Source organism: Rana temporaria, chromosome 9, assembly GCF_905171775.1.
Source record: "Rana temporaria chromosome 9, aRanTem1.1, whole genome shotgun sequence".
Classification (NCBI taxonomy): domain Eukaryota; kingdom Metazoa; phylum Chordata; class Amphibia; order Anura; family Ranidae; genus Rana; species Rana temporaria.
Window position 1 is genome coordinate 84,704,265 of NC_053497.1, and position 20,604 is coordinate 84,724,868.

At 43.7% G+C, this 20,604-nt stretch overlaps 1 protein-coding gene across 1 annotated transcript in view; it reads right to left on the reverse strand.

Moving 5' to 3' along the window:
• IL1RAPL2 (interleukin 1 receptor accessory protein like 2) overlaps positions 1-20,604 on the reverse strand; it is a 935,719-nt gene that overhangs the window by 494,703 nt on the left and 420,412 nt on the right. Inside the window, exon 3 of the mRNA XM_040323825.1 lies at positions 4,324-4,597. Within this exon, the coding sequence (XP_040179759.1) occupies positions 4,324-4,597 (274 nt within the window). The remainder of the gene's footprint in view (positions 1-4,323; positions 4,598-20,604) is intronic.

Consider the following 20,604-nt stretch of genomic DNA (forward strand, 5'->3'; position numbering starts at 1 on the left):
AATTATAGAGTGTAAGTCAGACAGCATCAGACATACTGATTTCCTTCCCAAGGGTGTCTGTATATTTCAGGTGTGACAGCAGATATCAGAGCAAGGGCTAAGAGTCAGGACCGGTGCATACTCATTCACTTGGGGGGGCTGAGATCTGGGTGTCTCCTTTTTAAAAGTGGCTTCCAGATTCCGATAAGCCCCCTGCCCGCAGACCCCTACAGACCCCCGCAAGGGGTTCTACTTCAAATTTGTTGAGCGCTCTAAGTAGTTCAAGGAGTCTTCCTGTACAAAACGGGAAGTAAAAACAGGACACAGTGAAAGCACTGTTAGGCACACATTTAACCTCTTGATTGCCATAGATGTTAACCCCTCCCCAGCCAGTGTCATTAGTACAATGACAGTGTATATTTTCAGCACTAATCACTGTACAGTATTAGTGTCAGCTTGCGTCAGCTTGCCTGCCTTACTTTTATAGTCGCTATAAGTCGCTGATCACCGCCATTACTAGTATAAAAAAAATCCAGTATATATACACACACGCACAGTATCTCACAAAAGTGAGTACACCCCTCACATTTTTGTGAATATGTTATTATACCTTTTCATGTGACCACTCTGAAGAAATTACACTTTGCTACAATGTGAAGTAGTGAGTGTACAGCTTGTATAACAGTGTAAATTTGCTATCCCCTTACAATAACTCAACACGCAGCCATTAATGTCTAAACCGCTAGCAACAAAAGTGAGTACAAAAGTAAAAATGTTGACATTGGGCCCAATTAGCCATTTTTCCTACCCAATGTCATGTGACTCGTTAGTGTTACAAGGTCTCAGGTGTGAATGGGGAGCAGGCATGTTAAATTTGGTGTTATCGCTCTCACTCTCTCATACTGGTCACTGGAAGAGTCATATCCAGAGGTTGTCTTTGGGAAACAGACGTTTGAGTGCTGCCAGCATTGCTGCACTGGTTGAAGAGTGAGGGGTCAGCCTGTCAGTGCTCATATGCCACACACTGCATCAAATTGGTCTGCATGGCTGTCGGCCCAGAAGGAAGCACAAGAAAGCATGCAGTTTGCTGAAGACAAGCAGACTAAAAATATGGATTATGCAGCCTCAGTTCGTAACAAGCAGTACAAACCTAAACAGGAGGGGTGGGTTCTATGCCCATCCATGTTTGGGGGTTTTACGTATTTTCTAGCAAAAATATAATACATTTTACATGTTGGAGAGAAATGTCAGAATTGGCCTGGTAGGCAAGTGGTTAATACTAGTAATGGCGGTATATTACACTGGACTGTGATAATAAGGTAGACAATCTGACGCAAACTGACACTTGACATTTTGTGGGAACCAGTGACACTAATGGTGATTAGTGCTAAAAAATATACACGGTCATTGCACTAATTACACTGGCTGGGAAGCGGTGAACGTCTATGGTGATCATTGGTTTAATTGTGTGCCTATCAGTGCTTGGTGCATTCTCTATGTTCTTTTTTTACTTCCGGTTTTGTACAGGAAGAATCTTTGAACTACTTAGAGCACTCAACAGATTTGAAGAACCCCATACCAAAAAAAAAAGGCTCTGCCTCCCCACCCCCCAAAGCTCCTTGTCCCCGTTTATGGGGACAAGGGTCTCTTCCCAACAACCCTGGGCAGTGGTTGTGAGGGTCTGCGGCAAGGGGACCTTTCATAATCTGGAAGCCCCCTTTAGAAAGGGGACACCCAGATCCCCGCCCCCCCTAAGTGAATGAGTATGCAGCAGTCGGTGATGTCACAAGGGCGTGGTGCCACCAGGTGATGTCACCAGTTGGCCCAGCCCCTTACCTATTTAAGTGATCGACGATGAATCTACATTGGGGGACATGGTTTTTAAATTTTTTCAATAAAGTTATCGTCAAATACTGCCTCCCGTCTTTATTTTTTTATTTTTTGTTTTACACTTTTTGGTGAATGGGGCCTGGTATGGAATTGGGGGGGGGGGGACCCCCACGCCATATATTTTTTAAAACATTTTGTATTGCTGGCAATGGTATTGTATTGCTGGCATTTTAAATGCCATTTTTTTTTTATTATTATTTATAAAACGTCAGTTTTGCTGCAGCAAGTTCTATACACAGTACACATGCGCTACTTTAGGCCTCGTACAGACGAGCGGACATGTCCGATGAAAATGGTCCGCTAGCAGATTTTGGTCTGATGGTTGTACACACCATCAAACCAAAATCCCCGCGGACAGACAGCGCGGTGACGTGGCGGCGACGATGACGCGGCGATGTGCGCGAACCCGGAAGTTCAATGCTTCCACGCATGCGTCTAATCACTTTGACGCCATGCCCGGGTTCTCGGGCCAGCGGACATGTCCGATGAGTCATACTGACCATCGGACATGTCGGATGGACAGGCTTCCAGCGGACATGTTTCTTAGCATGCTGTACGGTCGGCCGGAAAATTGTCCGGTCGGCCCTACACACGACCGAACATGTCCGCGGAAACTGGTCCGCAGACCAGTTTCAGCAGACATGTTCGGTCGTGTGTACGAGGCCTTACAGGCAGACTTTTGTGAGATAATGTACCATAGTTTCTAGATGCTATAACTTTCGTGCAAACCGATCAATATATGCTTATTGGAATTTTTTACCACAAATATAGTACAGACCAAAAGTTTGGACACACCTTCTTATTCAAAGAGTTTTCTTTATTTTCATGACTATGAAAATTGTAGATTCACACTGAAGGCATCACAACTATGAATTAAAACATGTGGAATTATACCCAACAAAAAAGTGTGAAACAACTGAAAATAAATTTCATATTCTAGGTTCTTCAAAGTAGCCACCTTTTGCAGCAGACACATCTCTAGAACTGTTAAGAGGAGACTCAGGCCTTCATGGTAGAATATCTGCTAGGAAACCACTGCTAAAGAATGGTAACAAGCAGAAGAGACTTGTTTGGGCTAAAGAACACAAGGAATGGACATTAGACCAGTGGAAATCTGTGCTTTGGTCTGATGAGTCCAAACTTGAGATCTTTGGTTCCAACCCCTGTGTCTTTGTGCGACGCAGAAAAGGTGAACGGATGGACTCTACATGCCTGGTTCCCACCGTGAAGCATGGAGGAGGAGGTGTGATGGTGTGGGGGTGCTTAGCTGGTGACACTGTTGGGGATTTATTCAAAATTGAAGGCATACTGAACCAGCATGGCTACCACAGCATCTTGCAGCGGCATGCTAATCCATCCATCAGGACAATTACCCCAAACACACTTCCAGGCTGTGTAAGGGCTATTTGACCAATAAGGAGAGTGATGGGGTGCTGCGCCAGGTGACTACCTCTTGAAGCTTATCAAGAGAATGCCAAGAGTGTGCAAAGCAGTAATCAAAGCAAACGGTGGCTACTTTGAAGAACCTAGAATATGAAATAAATTTTCAGTTGTTTCACACTTTTTTGTTAGGTATAATTCCACATGTGTTAATTCATAGTTTTGATGCCTTCAGTGTGAATCTACAATTTTCATAGTCATGAAAATAAAGAAAACTCTTTGAATGAGAAGGTGTGTCCAAACTTTTGGTCTGTACTGTATGTAGCAGAATACATATTCGTAAAAATTTATGAAGAAATTTGATCTTTTAAAATATTTTATTTGGATAGGTTTTAAAACCAAGTAAAAAATATTATTTTTTCGTGCTATAAATAAAACAACAAGTGGTGACCAAATACCACCAAAAGAAAGCTCTAATTTTGTAAAAACAATGATATAAGTTTTATTTCGGTACAGTGTTGAATGATCATGCAATTGTCAATTAACCACTACCTGGTACGTCATTTGACGTCAGGTGGTTGTACCGGGATGATGCCTGCAGCTGCAGGCATCACCCTGGTACCGTTTTTTAGAGCCTGATGGTTGGCTTTCTTGTAATAGAAACTGGAGGGGCTAACTAGATTAGGACGTCCTACACCACCACCACCTTTCCGTGGCGATCTTGGGAACTCCCGAGCTACCAGCCGGCACGTCCGCCAGCTGGAAAATGTTTACATTTCTTGTGACAGCAATAAAAGGGATTAAAAAAAAAAATAAGTAACAAAACCTGCACCAGTTTCAATTCTTTAAGTTATCAGCAAAAAAAACACTAAAATGACACTCCCCTAGACTACTTTATTGTGTCAGTGTGCATGGAATGGGTGCTCTGGTGTGCTGGTACCTTCTGCGCTAGTGGAAAAGAACCCTGGACATTATCATTATTGGTTTCAATATCATTGTCAATCAGTGGCCCATGTGAAGGTTGTGCTAGATCAGATCAGCGAGTAACTCATACTAAAAAGCCTCAACTCTCACCTTAAGACACATGTGTAGAATCCACTGTCCTGTACTTCAGCTGAATGGATCCACAACGAGTCATCATCTTTGCTCATTCTAGCCACTGAAAATAAAATAGGTTCTTCCAAGTCTCCTTTGGTTTTATACCACATAAGCCTGAGTCCTGCACTTTGAGCCATGGTGTAGTTAGTCCTGATATAACTGTAAAAGAGGGCACATTTTACTCGCACAGGTTCTCCCGCCAGTGACATGTAGGTGTTGAGATCCACTGACCAGTCGATGCAGCCGTCAGCTGAAAGAAGAGCAGAAGACATTTATTTTATAAACAAAGCTACAAAAGCAAGTCTGACATTTTTGATATGTTGATTAAACTTGCTGCAGAAAGATAAAAAATAATAGACTATGCACTTAAAGTGGAATTAAACCCGAATGCATACATTCATTTTCTCTTTCTTAGGCTTTCTTTCCTTTTTTTTTCACTTGTTGATCTTCTTAGTAAGTCGGTTGTTCAACAGATCAAGCTCTCCTGCAAATGTAGCATTTGGAGAGATGAGACAAACGTTTTACCACTAAGGCCGCATACACACGATCGGTTCGTCTGATGAAAACGGTCTGATGGACCACTTTTCATCAGACGAACCGATCGTGTGTGTGCCCCATCGGTTTTTTATCCATCAGTGAAAAAAACTGGGAACTTGTTTTAAAATGGTCTGATGGTTAAAAAACGATAGAAAAAAACGATCGTCTGTGGGCACATCCATCGGTTAAAAATCCACGCATGCTTAGAATCAAGTCAACGCATGCTCAGAAGCATTGAACTTCATTTTTCTCAGCACGTCGTTGTGTTTTACGCCACCGCGTTCTGACACAATCGTTTTTTTTTACTGATGGTGTGTAGGTAAGACTGATGAAAGTCAGCTACATCGGATATCTGATGAAAAAATCCATCAGACCGTTTTCATCAGGTGAACCGATGGTGTGTACAGGGCATGACAGTGGTGCTTGCAATGGTCAGCTTTTATTTATTCATATAAAACCTTTATCCCAACTAAAAAAAAAATGTTGTAACTGACTAAAAAGCGTTAGCTAGAGTTTGGCATCAATTTGTTAGTGTATCTAAATATACTTGTGTAGCGGGGTATCGCCATTTTTGATGTGATCTAAAGACTACCATTGCTGATCGTAAAGGATCTCAGCTCCCTCCTGTGGCCAAGTTGGGTTAGAGCCACCTGTTTACATTATCCAGAGAGCAGCTGTACAACCCCAAGGTGCTTTGCCTTCCGCGACGCCTGCGAGGGGAGGTAATTTAAGGGAGAGAACGTGTTTGGCGCGCTCTCTCTGGATCACCTCTTCAACCCAGGAGGACACTGACAGGAGTGTCTCCACGGGGAGTAGGCCGCAGCTGAGGCCTACATACGCCCGGGCGGAGTGGCTTTGAGAAGAAGAGATGGAGCCTCTGCTGGAGTTATCGGACGAGTTACCAGTATCCCTGTGACCTGTCTGAGGCCCGGAGACTGCTGGCTAACTGGACTGTGACTGCCGATTGGGGACGAAGTGCTGTAGAAGGAAAAGACCTGAACCAGTTGGGTGAGACGGGCACTTGCCCGAGAGTATTGATTGTCTACTATTCAGGAAACTTTCAACCCTTTTGGATTATAAATTGCTCTTTGCGCGCCAACGCATGCCAACGTACAAGTGCACAAACTATTAGCAGGAGACTGTATTGAAGTTTGGCCTGGGACGCCAGGTCATACTGATTAGCTATAGCTATAGTACCCAAGGGTTATCTATTTAGTGATGTACATTGATGATATTAATTTCATTGCTCGTTGACCGAGTAATCAGTTCCATCACCTTATATAGTATTGTAGAGAGGCAGAGAGCTGGGTGAGGTTTAGCAAGAGGGCGTTTCAATGTGTATGTTTGTTGAAGGGGTCCCTCTTGCTGTGTGCTCACACAGATCTACATGACATTGTAGTCTAGCTCATACTTGAGCCTTATTATTGTTATTGATACTGCAGGGATCGACAAATAGAGTATCACTTATTACTCATGTTCTTTTGTTTTCACTATAAGTAAAGCATTACTTTGGTTATCTTGAAGTTTGTGTGCAGCCTATCTTTCATACTGCAAGATCCCTTCCATTTAAGGTAACCCCTTTTATTTGCATAATCTGTTGTAGTGTAACTGGATATTGTGTTTCCCCACAAGTTACTGGGGTCCACAACTCCCATATTACCAGGTGTGTCAAGGGAGGGTTTTAAGCCACTTTAAGGGTTTGATCACAGAGCGTAGACCCAAAACAACCAGCAGCTCCTCCGGGGGTAGTGCTACATTTAGTACATCTAACATTTCTCTCGCCCGAGACAATGCTGCTGTCCAAAGGTGCCCCATGTGCTTCATTAATCAGTGTAAGGGAAATCTAGTACAGGACTCGCCCACTAGGTAAAAACAGAGGGAAATAAGGCTAAAAGAGAAAACAAATGCAGCCATCACATCTAATGATTGGTAAACTGCAATACATTACATTTTTGGTTTTCAGTTTAATAGCGCTTTAATAATGTAAAGTAGATGAAATCCCTAGAACTCCAAGCACAACAAATAATTGTCACAAATTGCTCAAAATGTTGTTCACCCTTTGTTGACTCTCTGTAGGTGACCTCCTACAGCCTATTTTTCAGCTATTTCCTATCTATATGCATGTATTCCAGTGCTGGCTACGTGTACATTTTCAAGATGGATTTTTCGATGGTGATAAGAGCCGTTTTTACATGTTGCCTCCATCAGAGGTTTGTGTTGCAGGATGACAATGGAGGAGCACATTTGGAAGACATGAACAAAGTGTTGTTATCCTATACCAAGAAATGTCTGAACAAGAACCTTCACGGTAGGATCACTAAGAAGTATTTTAATTAAAACTGCAAATTTAAGCAAATTGAACACTACTTTTAAAATTATATTAACAGGTTTATATGAGATTTTAGTGATTATAAGATTTTAGTGATTAGGTTTACATCTACTTCAAAAGATTTAATAATTTCTTAGGGGACCATGCAAAGCTTGTGCTTTTTCGCGCTTTTAATTTTTGCATGTTTTTGATTTTTTTTCGAGTTTTTGTGAGCAGAAGCATTTTTGTTCACACACCCTCCCCCCTCAGCTTTTTTTTTTTTCGTGCTTCTTTGCAAGTTTTTGGTTGCTTAGGAGTCTTTTCAGCTCAAAAGCTCCTCTAAAAATTTGAGTTTGGTAAGTTTTTTCTCTGGCTGAAAGCTCATATGCCTGTAAACCCCAAGAAAAAAGTGGAGGGGATTTTCCAGGCAGAAAAAAATGACAGCTCAAAAATGCTCAAAAGCCTGTTGAAGCAGCTTCTTTGAGCTTGAGATGTAGTGTGCATGAGCCCTAAAAGTGTATTAATTGATTATGGATCATGGTCAGAGCAAACCTAAAAAGCACCCAACCTAACCACACTACTGAAGGACAGACACCTTGTTCTTATAGAGTGTCCTTAAACACTAGGCCCAGACTGTACAGGGTTCCTTATTTTAATTGAGTCACCCTCCCTGGTGCTAAGCCACCACCCGCTCTGTCATTTAACATTGAAATAACTGAGTGCTTGTTTAGAAAAAGGAGGTGGATGAGGCTACTTGATGTGTTCTTGCTCAAAAGTAAATGTCTTATGTACAGCCTTGTTCTAGGAGCCAGGGGTACCAAAAGGACCCATAAGGCGCTTTGAAGATTGAAGCAGGTACTGCAAGGTGCCTACACATTTGTGGATGGCTAGTTTGAATACTCTTTAAGGTAATTTTAGCATCATTTTAAACTTGTGTATTAGAGTTGTTAAAATGCTTGCCCAGGACTGACCAAAAGCTCATACTCAAAAATAAAATGTGAAAAAAAAACACCTTTAATATCACATTCAATTACGATTTCTTAAATACGGCCTTTATTTTACATATACTGTAGCAGAATAAGAACAATGTTATGTATAAGTATGATAAAATATAAACATTAATGGGACAACAAATGTATCTAAACCAGAGGTGTCCTTGGTCATCAAGATCATATGGCAAGTCAACTGGTTATTATCGTGAAGAGACTGCTTAACAAGTTGGCTGTCAGCAAGCATAAAATACAATTCATGGCTTGAGTTCACTTTATAACCTGAGGATCTGCATGGTTTATATTCAGCAATTTAAAGAAATGAATTAATGAACAGTGCTGGGCAGAAAGTACTTAATCCATTAGGAAATTACTGGCTCATCACAGCACACATTTTAGATGCTTTGTGAAAAACTTCCTCAACTAAGAAAGGCAGAAGGACATGTTCACCACAAAGTAGACCACAAACTGAAATTTAGCAGCCTCTCTGGGGGGAAATATCTAGTCCATCTAGGGTTTACACTATACCGATGTTTGTTCTAGATTTTAAAAGTGTTCTAAAAACATTTAAAATTAATGACCTTGAGTTGAGTCACCTACATCTTGCCTACAGTATCTGAACAATGTTAAAGCTGAACTCCAGGCAGAAACCACCAGTTATTCCAGTAATGTATACATGCAAAAAAATACATATTTAATATATATTATACATACAACTACCAAAATCTCCCAACATCCATATCCAATTAGGCTTTATTTTACTGCACAGGACTGTTATACTTCTGCTTACATGGGGGAGGGCGGAGGTATGTGCTGCGTCCACGTGCTCCTGCTTGACAAACTGGTTTTGGGTCAGTAAGCTGTATTGCTTAACCACAGTGGGAAAAATAAAGTTGCCGACAAGTAAGGTCTGACAGGGGATCCATAAATACTGCATTTTGTGGTAGGTTTTTTGACCCCTCAAAGAGTACCTCCACTTTTGTTGAGAAAAAAAAATACTCCGCTCAGGATGATCTATATACATTACAAGGATTTTAACAAACTTTGTTGCAAATTCCTACCTTTTGTTATTTTGAAGAAATCCATGTCGGTTTGCCTGTGTCCATGTGCTAAATGAATCTAATGGGAGTGGTTTCAGAAGTATCTATCAGCTGCAGGTCCCTAATGAGGCAAATTGCAGGGTCTGCATCCCTTTAGACGTGATTTTCTGTTGGGAGTATCTCACCAAAAATGATATAATTTCCCGACAGGCTATCACACTTTTGAAGGCCTGGAGCACCAGGACAGTGGAATCCACAAAATTACCCCATTTTGAAAACCAAACAACCCAATGAGCTGGTGACAGGTACTCGAGTACTCTGATGGGCTGCAGATAGGTGTTCGGGTACTCCGATGGGCTGGAGACAGGTACTCAGGTACTCTGAGGCCCCTTTCACATTGGCCAGTGGAGGTGCGGTGACTGTATAGCAGCACTATTCTTAGCGCCTCTATACCGTCGTATTTACCACAATATTCGGGCGCTAGCGGTGCGGTTTTAACCCTCGCTAGCGGCCAAAAAAGGGTTAATACCACCCGCAATGCGCCTCTGCAGAGGCGCATTGCGGGCAGTATTATCGCGGTTTCCAATTGATTTCAATGGGAAGGTGCGGTAAACACCCCGCTCCTATACCGCTCCAAAGATGCAGCTAGCAGGACTTTTGGAGCGGTCCTGCTAGTGCACCGCTTCAGTGTGAAAGCCTTCGGGCTTTCACATTGAAGCCTGCAGGGCATGATTTTTTCATGCGGTATAGCAGCGCCATTTTTAGCGCTGTACCGCATGAAAAACACCTCAATGTGAAAGGGGTCTGATGGGCTGGAGACAGGTACTCAGGTACTCTGATGGGCTGGAGACAGGTACTCTGATGGGCTGGAGACAGGTACTCTGATGGGCTGGAGACAGGTACTCTGATGGGCTGGAGACAGGTACTCAGGTACTCTGATGGGCTGGAGCCGCCAAACACCCTTTAAAAGTCTATGGGAGAAATCAAAAGTGCTAATTTTAAAGGTTAATATGCAAGTTATTGTCATAAAAAGTGTTTGGGAACCTGTGTCCTGCCCCAGGGGACATGTATCAATGCTAAAAAAAAGTTTTAAAAATGGCAGTTTTTTTGGGAGCAGTGATATTAATAATGCTTAAAGTGAAACAATAAAAGTGAAATATTTAAATTTCGTACCTGGGGGTGTCTATAGTATGCCTGTAAAGTAGCGCATGTTTCCCATGCTTAGAAAAGTCCCTGCACAAAAAGAAAAAAAAAGTCATTTAAAACTACTCGCGGCTGTAATGAATTGTCGGGTCCCGGCAATACAGATAAAAGTAATTGAATAAAACGACATAGGTTCCCCCAGTCCATTACCAGGCCCTTTGGGTCTGGTATGAATATTAAGGGGAACCCCGAACCAAAATTAAAAAAAAAATGCGTGGGGGTCCCCCCAAATGCCATTACCAGGCCCTTCAGGTCTGGTATGGATTTTAAGAGGAACCCTGTGCCAAATTAAAAAATAAAAAGCGTGGGGTTCCCCCCAAAAATCCATACCAGACCCTTATCCGAGCATGCAACCTGGCAGGAGGCCGCAGGAAAAGAGGGGGGGTGAGAGAGTGCCCCCTCTCCTGAACCCTGCCAGGTCACATGCCCCACAACCCTTGCCCGATGGTTGTGGGGGTCTGCGGGTGGGGGGCTTATCGGAATCTGGAAGACCCCTTTAACAAAGGGGACCCCCAGATCCCAGCCCCCCCATGTGAATTGGTAAGGGGTACCTTGTACCTCTACTATTTCACACAAAAAAAAATCAAAAACCACAGTACACAGCTTGGGCCAAGTCCTTCATTAAAAAGAAAAAAATAATTCCAGCGATGTAATCCAGTCTCGATCTCCAGCGATCTAAATCCATTCTCTTGATCTCCAGCGAGGATATGACGCCGACACAATCCTGCCTCCACAGGAGGCACCCGACGAATGACGCGCTTCAGCCTGACAGCTCTTATATAGCCGAGGGCGGGGCCACCCGTCAGTGTGTGGGTAACCCCGCCCCCCTCTGACACAACGGGGAAAGGCCAGGGTTACCCAGTGACATGTATGGGTGACCGCGCCCCCCTCTGACGCAACGAGAAAACCCGCATAGTTTTAAATTACTTTTTTTCCTTTAGAAATGTCATTTTGTGCAGGGACTGTTATAAACATGGGAAACATGCGCTACTTTACAAGTATGCTATAGATACCCCTAGGTACAAAATTTAAAGGAATATTTCACTTTTATTGTTTCACTTTAAGCATTATTAAAATCATTGCTCCCGAAAAAACAGCCTTTTTTAAACCTTTTTTTTTGCATTGATACATGTTCCCTGGGGCAGGACCCAGGTCCCCAAACACTTTTTATGACAATAACTTGCATATTACCTTTAAAATTAGCACTTTTGATTTTTCATATTCGTGTCCCATAGACTTTAAACGGTGTTCGCGCGTTCAAACACATTTTTTGCCTGTTCGCATGTTCTGCTGGGGTGTTCGGCTCATCCCTAATAATAACAAATGTTTTTTTTCTTAACTGTATTATGAATAAATCCAACCTAAAAAAATATAGCCCATAAAACCAGGCATACAAAGTACTTTTTAAATTTGTCAAGCAAAGCATATATTGAAAGTCACCGATGGCTCTTATAGTAACTTGAACGCTTGCCCACACTAGTAATCGGGCATTTGCCAAAAATGCTTTGGTATTGGCACTGATTCACCGTGATAGGTTAGTACTGAGTTCTGGGTCCTCGTTCCACTTCATTTCAGCATGAGACTCCTGCTGTAATAAAAAATAACCTCACTGCAAGCTATGACAGACTATAGAGACTTCTCCTATGCCAGGGTCCTCTGGGCCAGAATGTCATAGCTATGCAGATCTTGGCACTGATAACTCCTGTTTCATATTCACATTCACTGTTGCTATACATGATTTACCAATTAATGGATCTTTTACACAAATGTGATCTATTTTTGAATTGTCACATCTGTTTCTTTAATCTCAGACTAAGCCAGCCATGAACAATTTGTTAATCCAAAACGACATGTTCCGTTCCCTTATATAACGTTCACTGGACGAATCCTTATAGAACCAATGTTTCCCTCCCTCATCAACTACAATGCAGGAAGCAACAGTGAAGAAAAACTGGCAACACAACAAAATTAATTATGATTGAGAGTGTCCACTGCAAACTGCATTCCAATTCAAGATTTCCAAATTATTCAATAGAATGGAAAGCACAAATATTTTTACCTACAATGTAAGCTAGTTAAATCTGGTTTTGAGTGAAAATAATGTCACAATATAAATAGCAAAGCAACATAATAAAGACAATATTTGTCTTCTGCCTGACAGCAGTATGCCATGATTAGCATATACACATAATATCCCGAGGAAAGAAAAGGGCATGAGCCATAATGATATTAGTATAAGCAGCTGGCACACAATTAATATTATTTTGCTATCATAAAAATACATGGCATATTGTTGCCGCTACATCATTTTCTTGGTGTTGCACAGCACTAGCAGCTTACATCAGACCTAATGACCAACAAACGAGAAAACTAAATCTGTCATATGCAATTAATCAAAACATGAAAAAAAAATCCATTGTCAAGTACAATACATGATATCTATGACAAAATAAATAAATAACTAAGCTTAGAGTAAAACATGTATGGTATTCTTTTGTTAACTTGGCTCTGATGTTTGTTGTACCAATACAAATATATTTCTCTGCTCATGTGTCACAATTGTTTCAGTTATTATTTAATTTCAAGATATGTTCACATTAAATAGTTTATAAATAATGAAACTTTTTTGATTAAATTATGTGATCATTTTATATATATGACAGTAAAATGTATGTTTTTACAGTGTACATCAGCATAAGCTTATCCCACTCAGTGTAACAAAAGTCCCCCTGCTCTGAGCCTACCCATGGGCATGGAGGTTGTACTAGTTTCTATAAACATTGTCAAAACAATGTGTGCGTGCAAATTCTGCCCACGGTACTGTTTATTCATGGTTGCATGGGAAAAAGAGGGAATGTGAGAATTTCTCATTGCATCAACATTAGGAAGCTGCTAGCTTAAATTATTTTCTGATAAAGAGAGGTGGTTCACAACGATATTTATAGAAAAATTCATCAGTTTAATAACTGCTGGGTACCCTCTTCCCTTATGCATTTAGTGTGCCAAGCTATTTCTTTTCTACAATCTGTTTCTGAGGAAGGGTCAAAACCCCTGTTAGTTGATTTCTTATTTCCTATATTTTGTTAAAGAGTTTTTCCTTCACTACCTGTCAATTAGGAAGTTAAACGAACATTTTAGAAGCTTAAAGTGGAGTTCCACCCAAAAATGGAACTTCCACTTTTTGGAATCCTCTCCCCCTCCGGTGTCACATTTGGCACCTTTCAGGGGGAGGAGGGAGCAGAAACCTGTGTAATACAGGTATTTGCTCTCAAGGTGACCTACACCACTTCCGGTGCCTACTCTGTCCTCCTCCTCTGTCTTCTGGGAGACACACAGGTCCCAGAAGTCAGCAGGGACCAGTGAAGACTTGTGCATGCGCAGTAGGGAACCAGGACGTGAAAGACGCAAGGCTTCACTTCCTGATCCCCTTACCGAGGATGGCGGTGGGAGCTGCCAAGAGCCGAGCGACAGATCTACTTTGGCTGCTGACATCACAGGCGCCCTGGACAGGTAAGTGTCCGTATATTAAAAGTAGCTGCAGTATTTGTAGCTGCAGCTTCAGTATTTGTAGCTGCTGGCTTTTAATATTTTTATTTTTTTAGGTGGACCTCCACTTTAAGGGAATTTAGTTGCCCACAAAAGAGATGGGAGATTGGAAGGGGAATCCGTTGTCCCCACTGGAGTATTTACCCCGTACCCCAGGCTTTAGTGGCAACTGTATAATTTTGGATATCTCATAACTTTCTGTCTCAGTGACAACCAGAATAAGTAGACAGGGTGAATCTGCCCAGTGAGGACACATGCCGCAAAAAAATAAATAAAAACTTGACAGGGGTTTTAATTTACCTACTGTATCCCTGCAAAAAACAAATCCATCCCTTTCAAATCGATGCTACTGTATGAATACTGTTGGGATAAGGTACACTCTATAGGCAAGAATTATCATCTGGAGAAAAAGAACTACTGGGCTGAAATCTCACCCAAGTAAAAAAAAAAAATGAAAACCCTAAAGACACACAGGAAATTTTTATAAAACATTTGCACCACTTCAATGGTGGTATGACCCTTTATAAGGGTCTGCACTGTATTAAAAAGTCACATATACCAGCTTTGGTAGCTGTAACAAATTGTGAGGCAGATGGTGAAAGCACAAAGTATGGCTATGGCTTTACCAAATTCAACAAGAATTACATTCGGGTTGTGGATAACAAAAATTGGAGACAAGTAAGGTGGAAGTAAAGTTGTTTTTAAATCAAATGCCTGACAGGGTATTTGATGACAGAAGAGACCTTATTGGTCTCTTCTGCCATAAATGCACCCTTCTGCCTGTTAGCTCTCATGTTCATTGAGAACTTTTCTAACCCCGGTCGGCCCCAATTCCTGCCGCAGCGATGTGACTCCCCCGTGCGCATTCGCGGGAGTGGTGTCATTGTGGCCTAGCCAATCAGGTGGCTGTAGGCACGGGACCCAGAAGGAAGAGTTGGTGAAAATGGAAGCACCAGGGGCCCGCCGGATCAGTCCCACCGCTGCACTAGGGGACACCATATGACAAGTAAGTCTGCCATAATGTACTAAAATGCTGTGCATACCAGTACATTATGGCATAACCCATCTGGGGGCCTTAATTATTTTATTTTTTACAGCAGACTTTACTTTTAAGCCATTCAGTTGTGTTACAGGGCTTAGGGCCAGGTATAGACTGGGGGGGACCACATGCCATTTTATTTATTTTTTCAATAGCCGGGTGCCGACAATTGTAGCTGCGAGTCATGTTAAATGGGATTTAACCACTTAACCCCCCGACCATATTGCTGGTCATAGACCAGAGCACTTTTTGCGATTCTGCACTGCGTCGTTTTTTTTTTTTAATCAAAAAGGTTTTTATTGCTCACACAACAAATTGACATTAAAAGAATGACATTTTACACTCAATATGCAAACACGCACGCCAGCAAAATTATAAACAAATAACAGATGCACTACATCCCATCAATGTATACAGATATTGCACCCTCTCCAGCAACCATGTCCACAGCCCTAGACTCCTATCTCCTCCCGCGATCCCATTCCTACTCCCTCATTACGGTCTCCAAAGGTACTGGGCTATGAACCCTGCGCGTTTTTCCTTATCCCTCTAACCCCCCAAGTAGCCGTGCCTGTACTAACTCCAAGGGGCTCAATCCGGGTGTTGCGAGCCATGGATCCCATAATTTAAGAAATTTCCCTGCATTCCCTCTGTGCTGGTAAATATACTTTTCCATCAACAGTGTTCTACCCACGTGTTGTATCCAAGTCTTTACCGAAGGGGGCTCCCTCGACTTCCAGTGTACCAGGATGAGTTTCCTCGCCTGGAACAATGCCCTGGCAAACGCCACCCTGGTGGCCTCCTCCTCTATCACCCCCTCCAGAACACCCAGCAGGCAGCAGAGCGGGTCCAGCGAGACATTAGTCTGGAACACTGAGTTTAGGGTCGCCAGGACCTCCGCCCAGTACCTATGCAGCTTGGGACACCGCCAAAGCAGGTGGACCAGATCACCCTGGGTCGCCCTGCATCGTCCACACAGCGGGTCCGGAGCCCGGCCCATTCTGAAGAGTCTAACAGGAATGTAATGCACCCTAAGTAGGATGTACAGTTGGGATACCCTTTGTGACACATTCAGCGAGCACGTATTCACAGCCTGTAAGGCCTCCTCCCACACTTCCCCCTCAACGGGCCCCAGGTCTGCCTCCCACTGTTCAGCCACCCTCATAGGATGCCCTTCCAGGAATTTTGACAGGAACATGTTGTAGCAATGTGAGATCATGCCCTTGGTGTCTTGCGCCTGACATAGCGCCTGGAAAACCGGTGTGGGGGACTGAACCCATTCAACCGCCATCCCCTGAGCCCTCACTGCGTGTTGCAACTGTATATAATAAAACTGCATACTGTGCGGTAGGTTGAATCTGGTTTGTAATTCACTGAAAGGGAGCAGGGTCCCCCCCCTGAAGACATGTTTAAGATGCGTGACCCCAAAAGAACTCCACCTGTGACCCTGCTCAATTGTGGCTGCCCCCGATCCCTGCAACATTAGTCTAGCCGCCGAGGCCCCGGGTTGCGGCCCTGTGGCCCCTATCAGGTGTTGAAGTATATCCAGGGATTGGGTAATGCCAGTCCTCCCCCCTCCTTTGGGCGCTGCAGCTGTTCTAATTTAATCCTGGGGGTTTTGGTATGCCACAGCAACTGTCTGAAAAGAGAATTGACCACTCGGAATATTTTAAGGGTAATTACCATGGGTGTATTATGCAGGAAATATAGCAATTGAGGCATCAGTATCATCTTGATAAGGTTAGTTTTACCTGCCAAAGACATCCTCAGTTTATTCCAAATTTGTATTTTATCTCTGAATTTGGACAGCAGGGGGTGCACATTTAATTTACAGTAGTCAGTTATCACGGGCGATATCCAAACCCCCAGATATTTAAAAGATGGCACTACAGGCACGGGACACCCAAGGCCCCTCCCAGTCTCGGGCTCCCCGTCCAGAAACATCAGGGCCGACTTAGACCAATTAATTGTGAGCCCCGAGAAGCGGCCAAAGTCTGCAATAATGGCCATGACCTGCTCTAGGGAACCCTCCGCATCCTCCAGGAAGAGAAGCATGTCATCAGCGTACAACATGATTTTCTCGTGAACTTCGCCATATCTAAATCCCCGAATCGTCTCGCACCCCCTCACCAGAACCGCAAGGGGATCTATGGCCAGGGCAAAGAGCAGGGGGGACAGGGGACATCCCTGCCTGGTCCCCCTGCCCAGAGCAAAGGCATGGGACATCCTATCCGCCATACGTATGGCCGCCTTTGGTGTAGCATACAGGAGCCGGACCCACCCCAGGAACCTAGGGCCGAAGCCAGATTTAGTCAGCACCGCCCATAGGTACCGCCAGCCAACACTGTCGAAGGCCTTATTGGCATCAAGCGACAACAGTGCCCTATTGCCAGCGGAATCCGATGGGGTCTGCATATTCAAGTATAGCCGCCGGAGGTTCGTCGCTGTGGATTTACATGGCATGAATCCCGCCTGGTCAGAATGTATAATAGACAGAATAATTTTGTTCACGCGCATGGCCATTACCTTCGCCAGTATTTTAACGTCACTCTGCAGGAGAGATATGGGTCTATACGACCCCGGATTCAGAGGATCCTTGCCCGCTTTCAGCAGCAAGATGATGTTTGCCCTCGTCATAGACGGGGGCAAGGCCCCCAATTCCAGCGAGGCATTAAACACCTCAAGTAGCTTGGGCAACATCACCCCCCCATATTGAGTGTAAACCTCCATGGGCAATCCGTCGTTTCCCGGGGCCTTACATGTGGGGAAGGAGGCAACCGCCTCTCCCAACTCCTCCAGGGTCAGCGGCTTCTCCATCTCACTCCTCGCCTTATCATTCAAGGTCGGGAGAGCCACCGCATCCACATAACGCTGCAGCTCCCCGTCCGTGAAATCATCCCTAGATTTGTACAACTCAGAGTAAAAAGCAGCCAGTTCCTTCAAAATCAGCTCAGGTTCATTCACCATCCGCCCCTGCACATCCCGGATCGCTCCTATGGCAGGGGACGCCTGTTGTGACCGGGCAATTCTGGCTAGCAAGCGACCCGTCTTCTCCCCCTCCTCATAATAGGCTTGCTGGGTAAAAAATCGCTTCTTCTCTGCGGCGGAGGATCTCAGCCGGTCCAGGGAGTCCTGGCCCGACATCCATGCCTCCCTCGCGGACTCCGAGGGGTCAACAACATAGGACAGTTCCAGCTGCTTCACCTGATCTTCCACCCGCTCTAAAAGAGCTGACAAGTTGTGTTTAATGGACGCAATCTCCTCTATAAATGTTCCCCTTAAACAGGCCTTAAAGGCATCCCAGCCCTGGGTCCGCTCCATCCCCTGCCAATTTTCTGCGAAGTACTGTTCTATCCGGCGTGTAACCTGGTCATGGGAAGTGAACAATTTCAGCCAGAAGGCGTTTAATTTCCAAGGGAATAAACAAGTGGGTGACTAAAGCGCTAGCCAACAGTGAAAATTAAAAGTGACCAGTGAAAAACAAAATGCTGCTCAAATCTAAAATGTGCTAACAACAAATAAAGGTCTGAATAAAGAATGATGAGCGCAAACTGAAAATCTAAAAGTGAATATAAAGACAGTCCATAGGGGACTGATAACAATCAATAAAGATATGCAGTGAATTCAAAATTAGTGAAATAACCCAAAACTGATAATAAATCCAAAAATAAAAGTCCAAATATATAAATCAAAGTTTGGATAAATCAATCTAGTGTGCCAGTGATAAACAAAACTTCTGCACTTCGGGCATCAATGTGGACAATCTTGATAACTCTTTGCTTAGCCTGGGCTCACAGTGCGCTTACCTCCAGACACTAGGTCATGCGTGTCAACGAAATCCTCCCAAAACTGGAACAGAATCCAAACAGTGGGTAACTCGTGTTGCACGGAATCTTCCCAGTGCTGAGATAGAATCGAGGGGCGTTCTCTGTATCCAATACCAGTATAGGTCCAGGCGCAGCAAAGTCGACTCCACAGGATAGCCACAAGGTGTATCAGGAGCAAATGTAGAAATAAAAAGCTCTCATGGTGAAGTATGCAAGCACTTTAAAATTTAATAAAGGTAAAAATGTGCTTACATTGAAAAAACGAATAAAACGCCAAACAGCGGCACTTCCGGTGGACGGTCAGGGTGTCACGTCACTTCCGGTCACATCTAACCTTTAGGTAGTGACCGGAAGTGACGTGACACCCTGACCGTCCACCGGAAGTGCCACTGTTTGGCGTTTTATTCGTTTTTTCAATGTAAGCACATTTTTACCTTTATTAAATTTTAAAGTGCTTGCATACTTCACCACGAGAGCTTTTTATTTCTACATTTGCTCCTGATACACCTTGTGGCTATCCTGCGGAGTCGACTTCGCTGCGCCTGGACCTATACTGGTATTGGATACAGAGAACGCCCCTCGATTCTATCTCAGCACTGGGAAGATTCCGTGCAACACGAGTTACCCACTGTTTGGATTCTGTTCCAGTTTTGGGAGGATTTCGTTGACATGCATGACCTAGTGTCTGGAGGTAAGCGCACTGTGAGCCCAGGCTAAGCAAAGAGTTATCAAGATTGTCCACATTGATGCCCGAAGTGCAGAAGTTTTGTTTATCACTGGCACACTAGATTGATTTATCCAAACTTTGATTTATATATTTGGACTTTTATTTTTGGATTTATTATCAGTTTTGGGTTATTTCACTAATTTTGAATTCACTGCATATCTTTATTGATTGTTATCAGTCCCCTATGGACTGTCTTTATATTCACTTTTAGATTTTCAGTTTGCGCTCATCATTCTAATTTCCAAGGGGCTCTGGGCAAAGAGGACACCGGGCGGGTAGCCAGGTGCGCCACCAGCGGAGAATGATCAGAGACCCCCCTCGGAAAGTATTCTATTCTGGGAACCATATGAAGAACCTGGGGGGACCCAATACACAGATCTATACGGGACAATGAGCCGTGCGTCTTAGAGAAGCACGAAAACTGTTTGGTCGTAGGGAATCTAGCCCTCCAGACATCAAGCCACCCCACCTCCTTCAGCAACCTGCTCAGAGCCGTCCCCCTACTCCCTTGGGGTATCCTAGCTGGTGGATGTCTATCCTCTCTCGGATCTAGGCAGGCGTTAAAGTCCCCCATAATCATTATAGGAACATCCGGCTTATCCCCCAGATAGGTCAAAAGTAGCTGCAGCACCTCCCTCGAGAACGGGGGGGGGGGAATATATACAAAAGCTAAAACCATAGACACCGTATATAATTTGCAATATAAAAAGACATATCTACCAAGCGTGTCAACCGCTGCATCAATTTCCTGGTAGGCCAAGGAGCTATGTACCAGTACACTCACCCCCCTTGAATATGAGGTGTGAGTGGAATGATAGGCCTTGCCCACCCAGGAAAATCCAAGACATCCCACCGTGTCTCTAGTAAGGTGGGTTTCTTGCAAACCTACAATGGCAGGGAGAAATTTCTTCAAACCAGACCGTATCATAGTTCGCTTCAGTGGGTCATGGACACCTCGCACATTCCAAGTCACTATCGGGGTGGTGGCCATGGTTGAATCAAACAATAATTACCGTCTGGGGCTCAAGGCCCCAGGGTCAT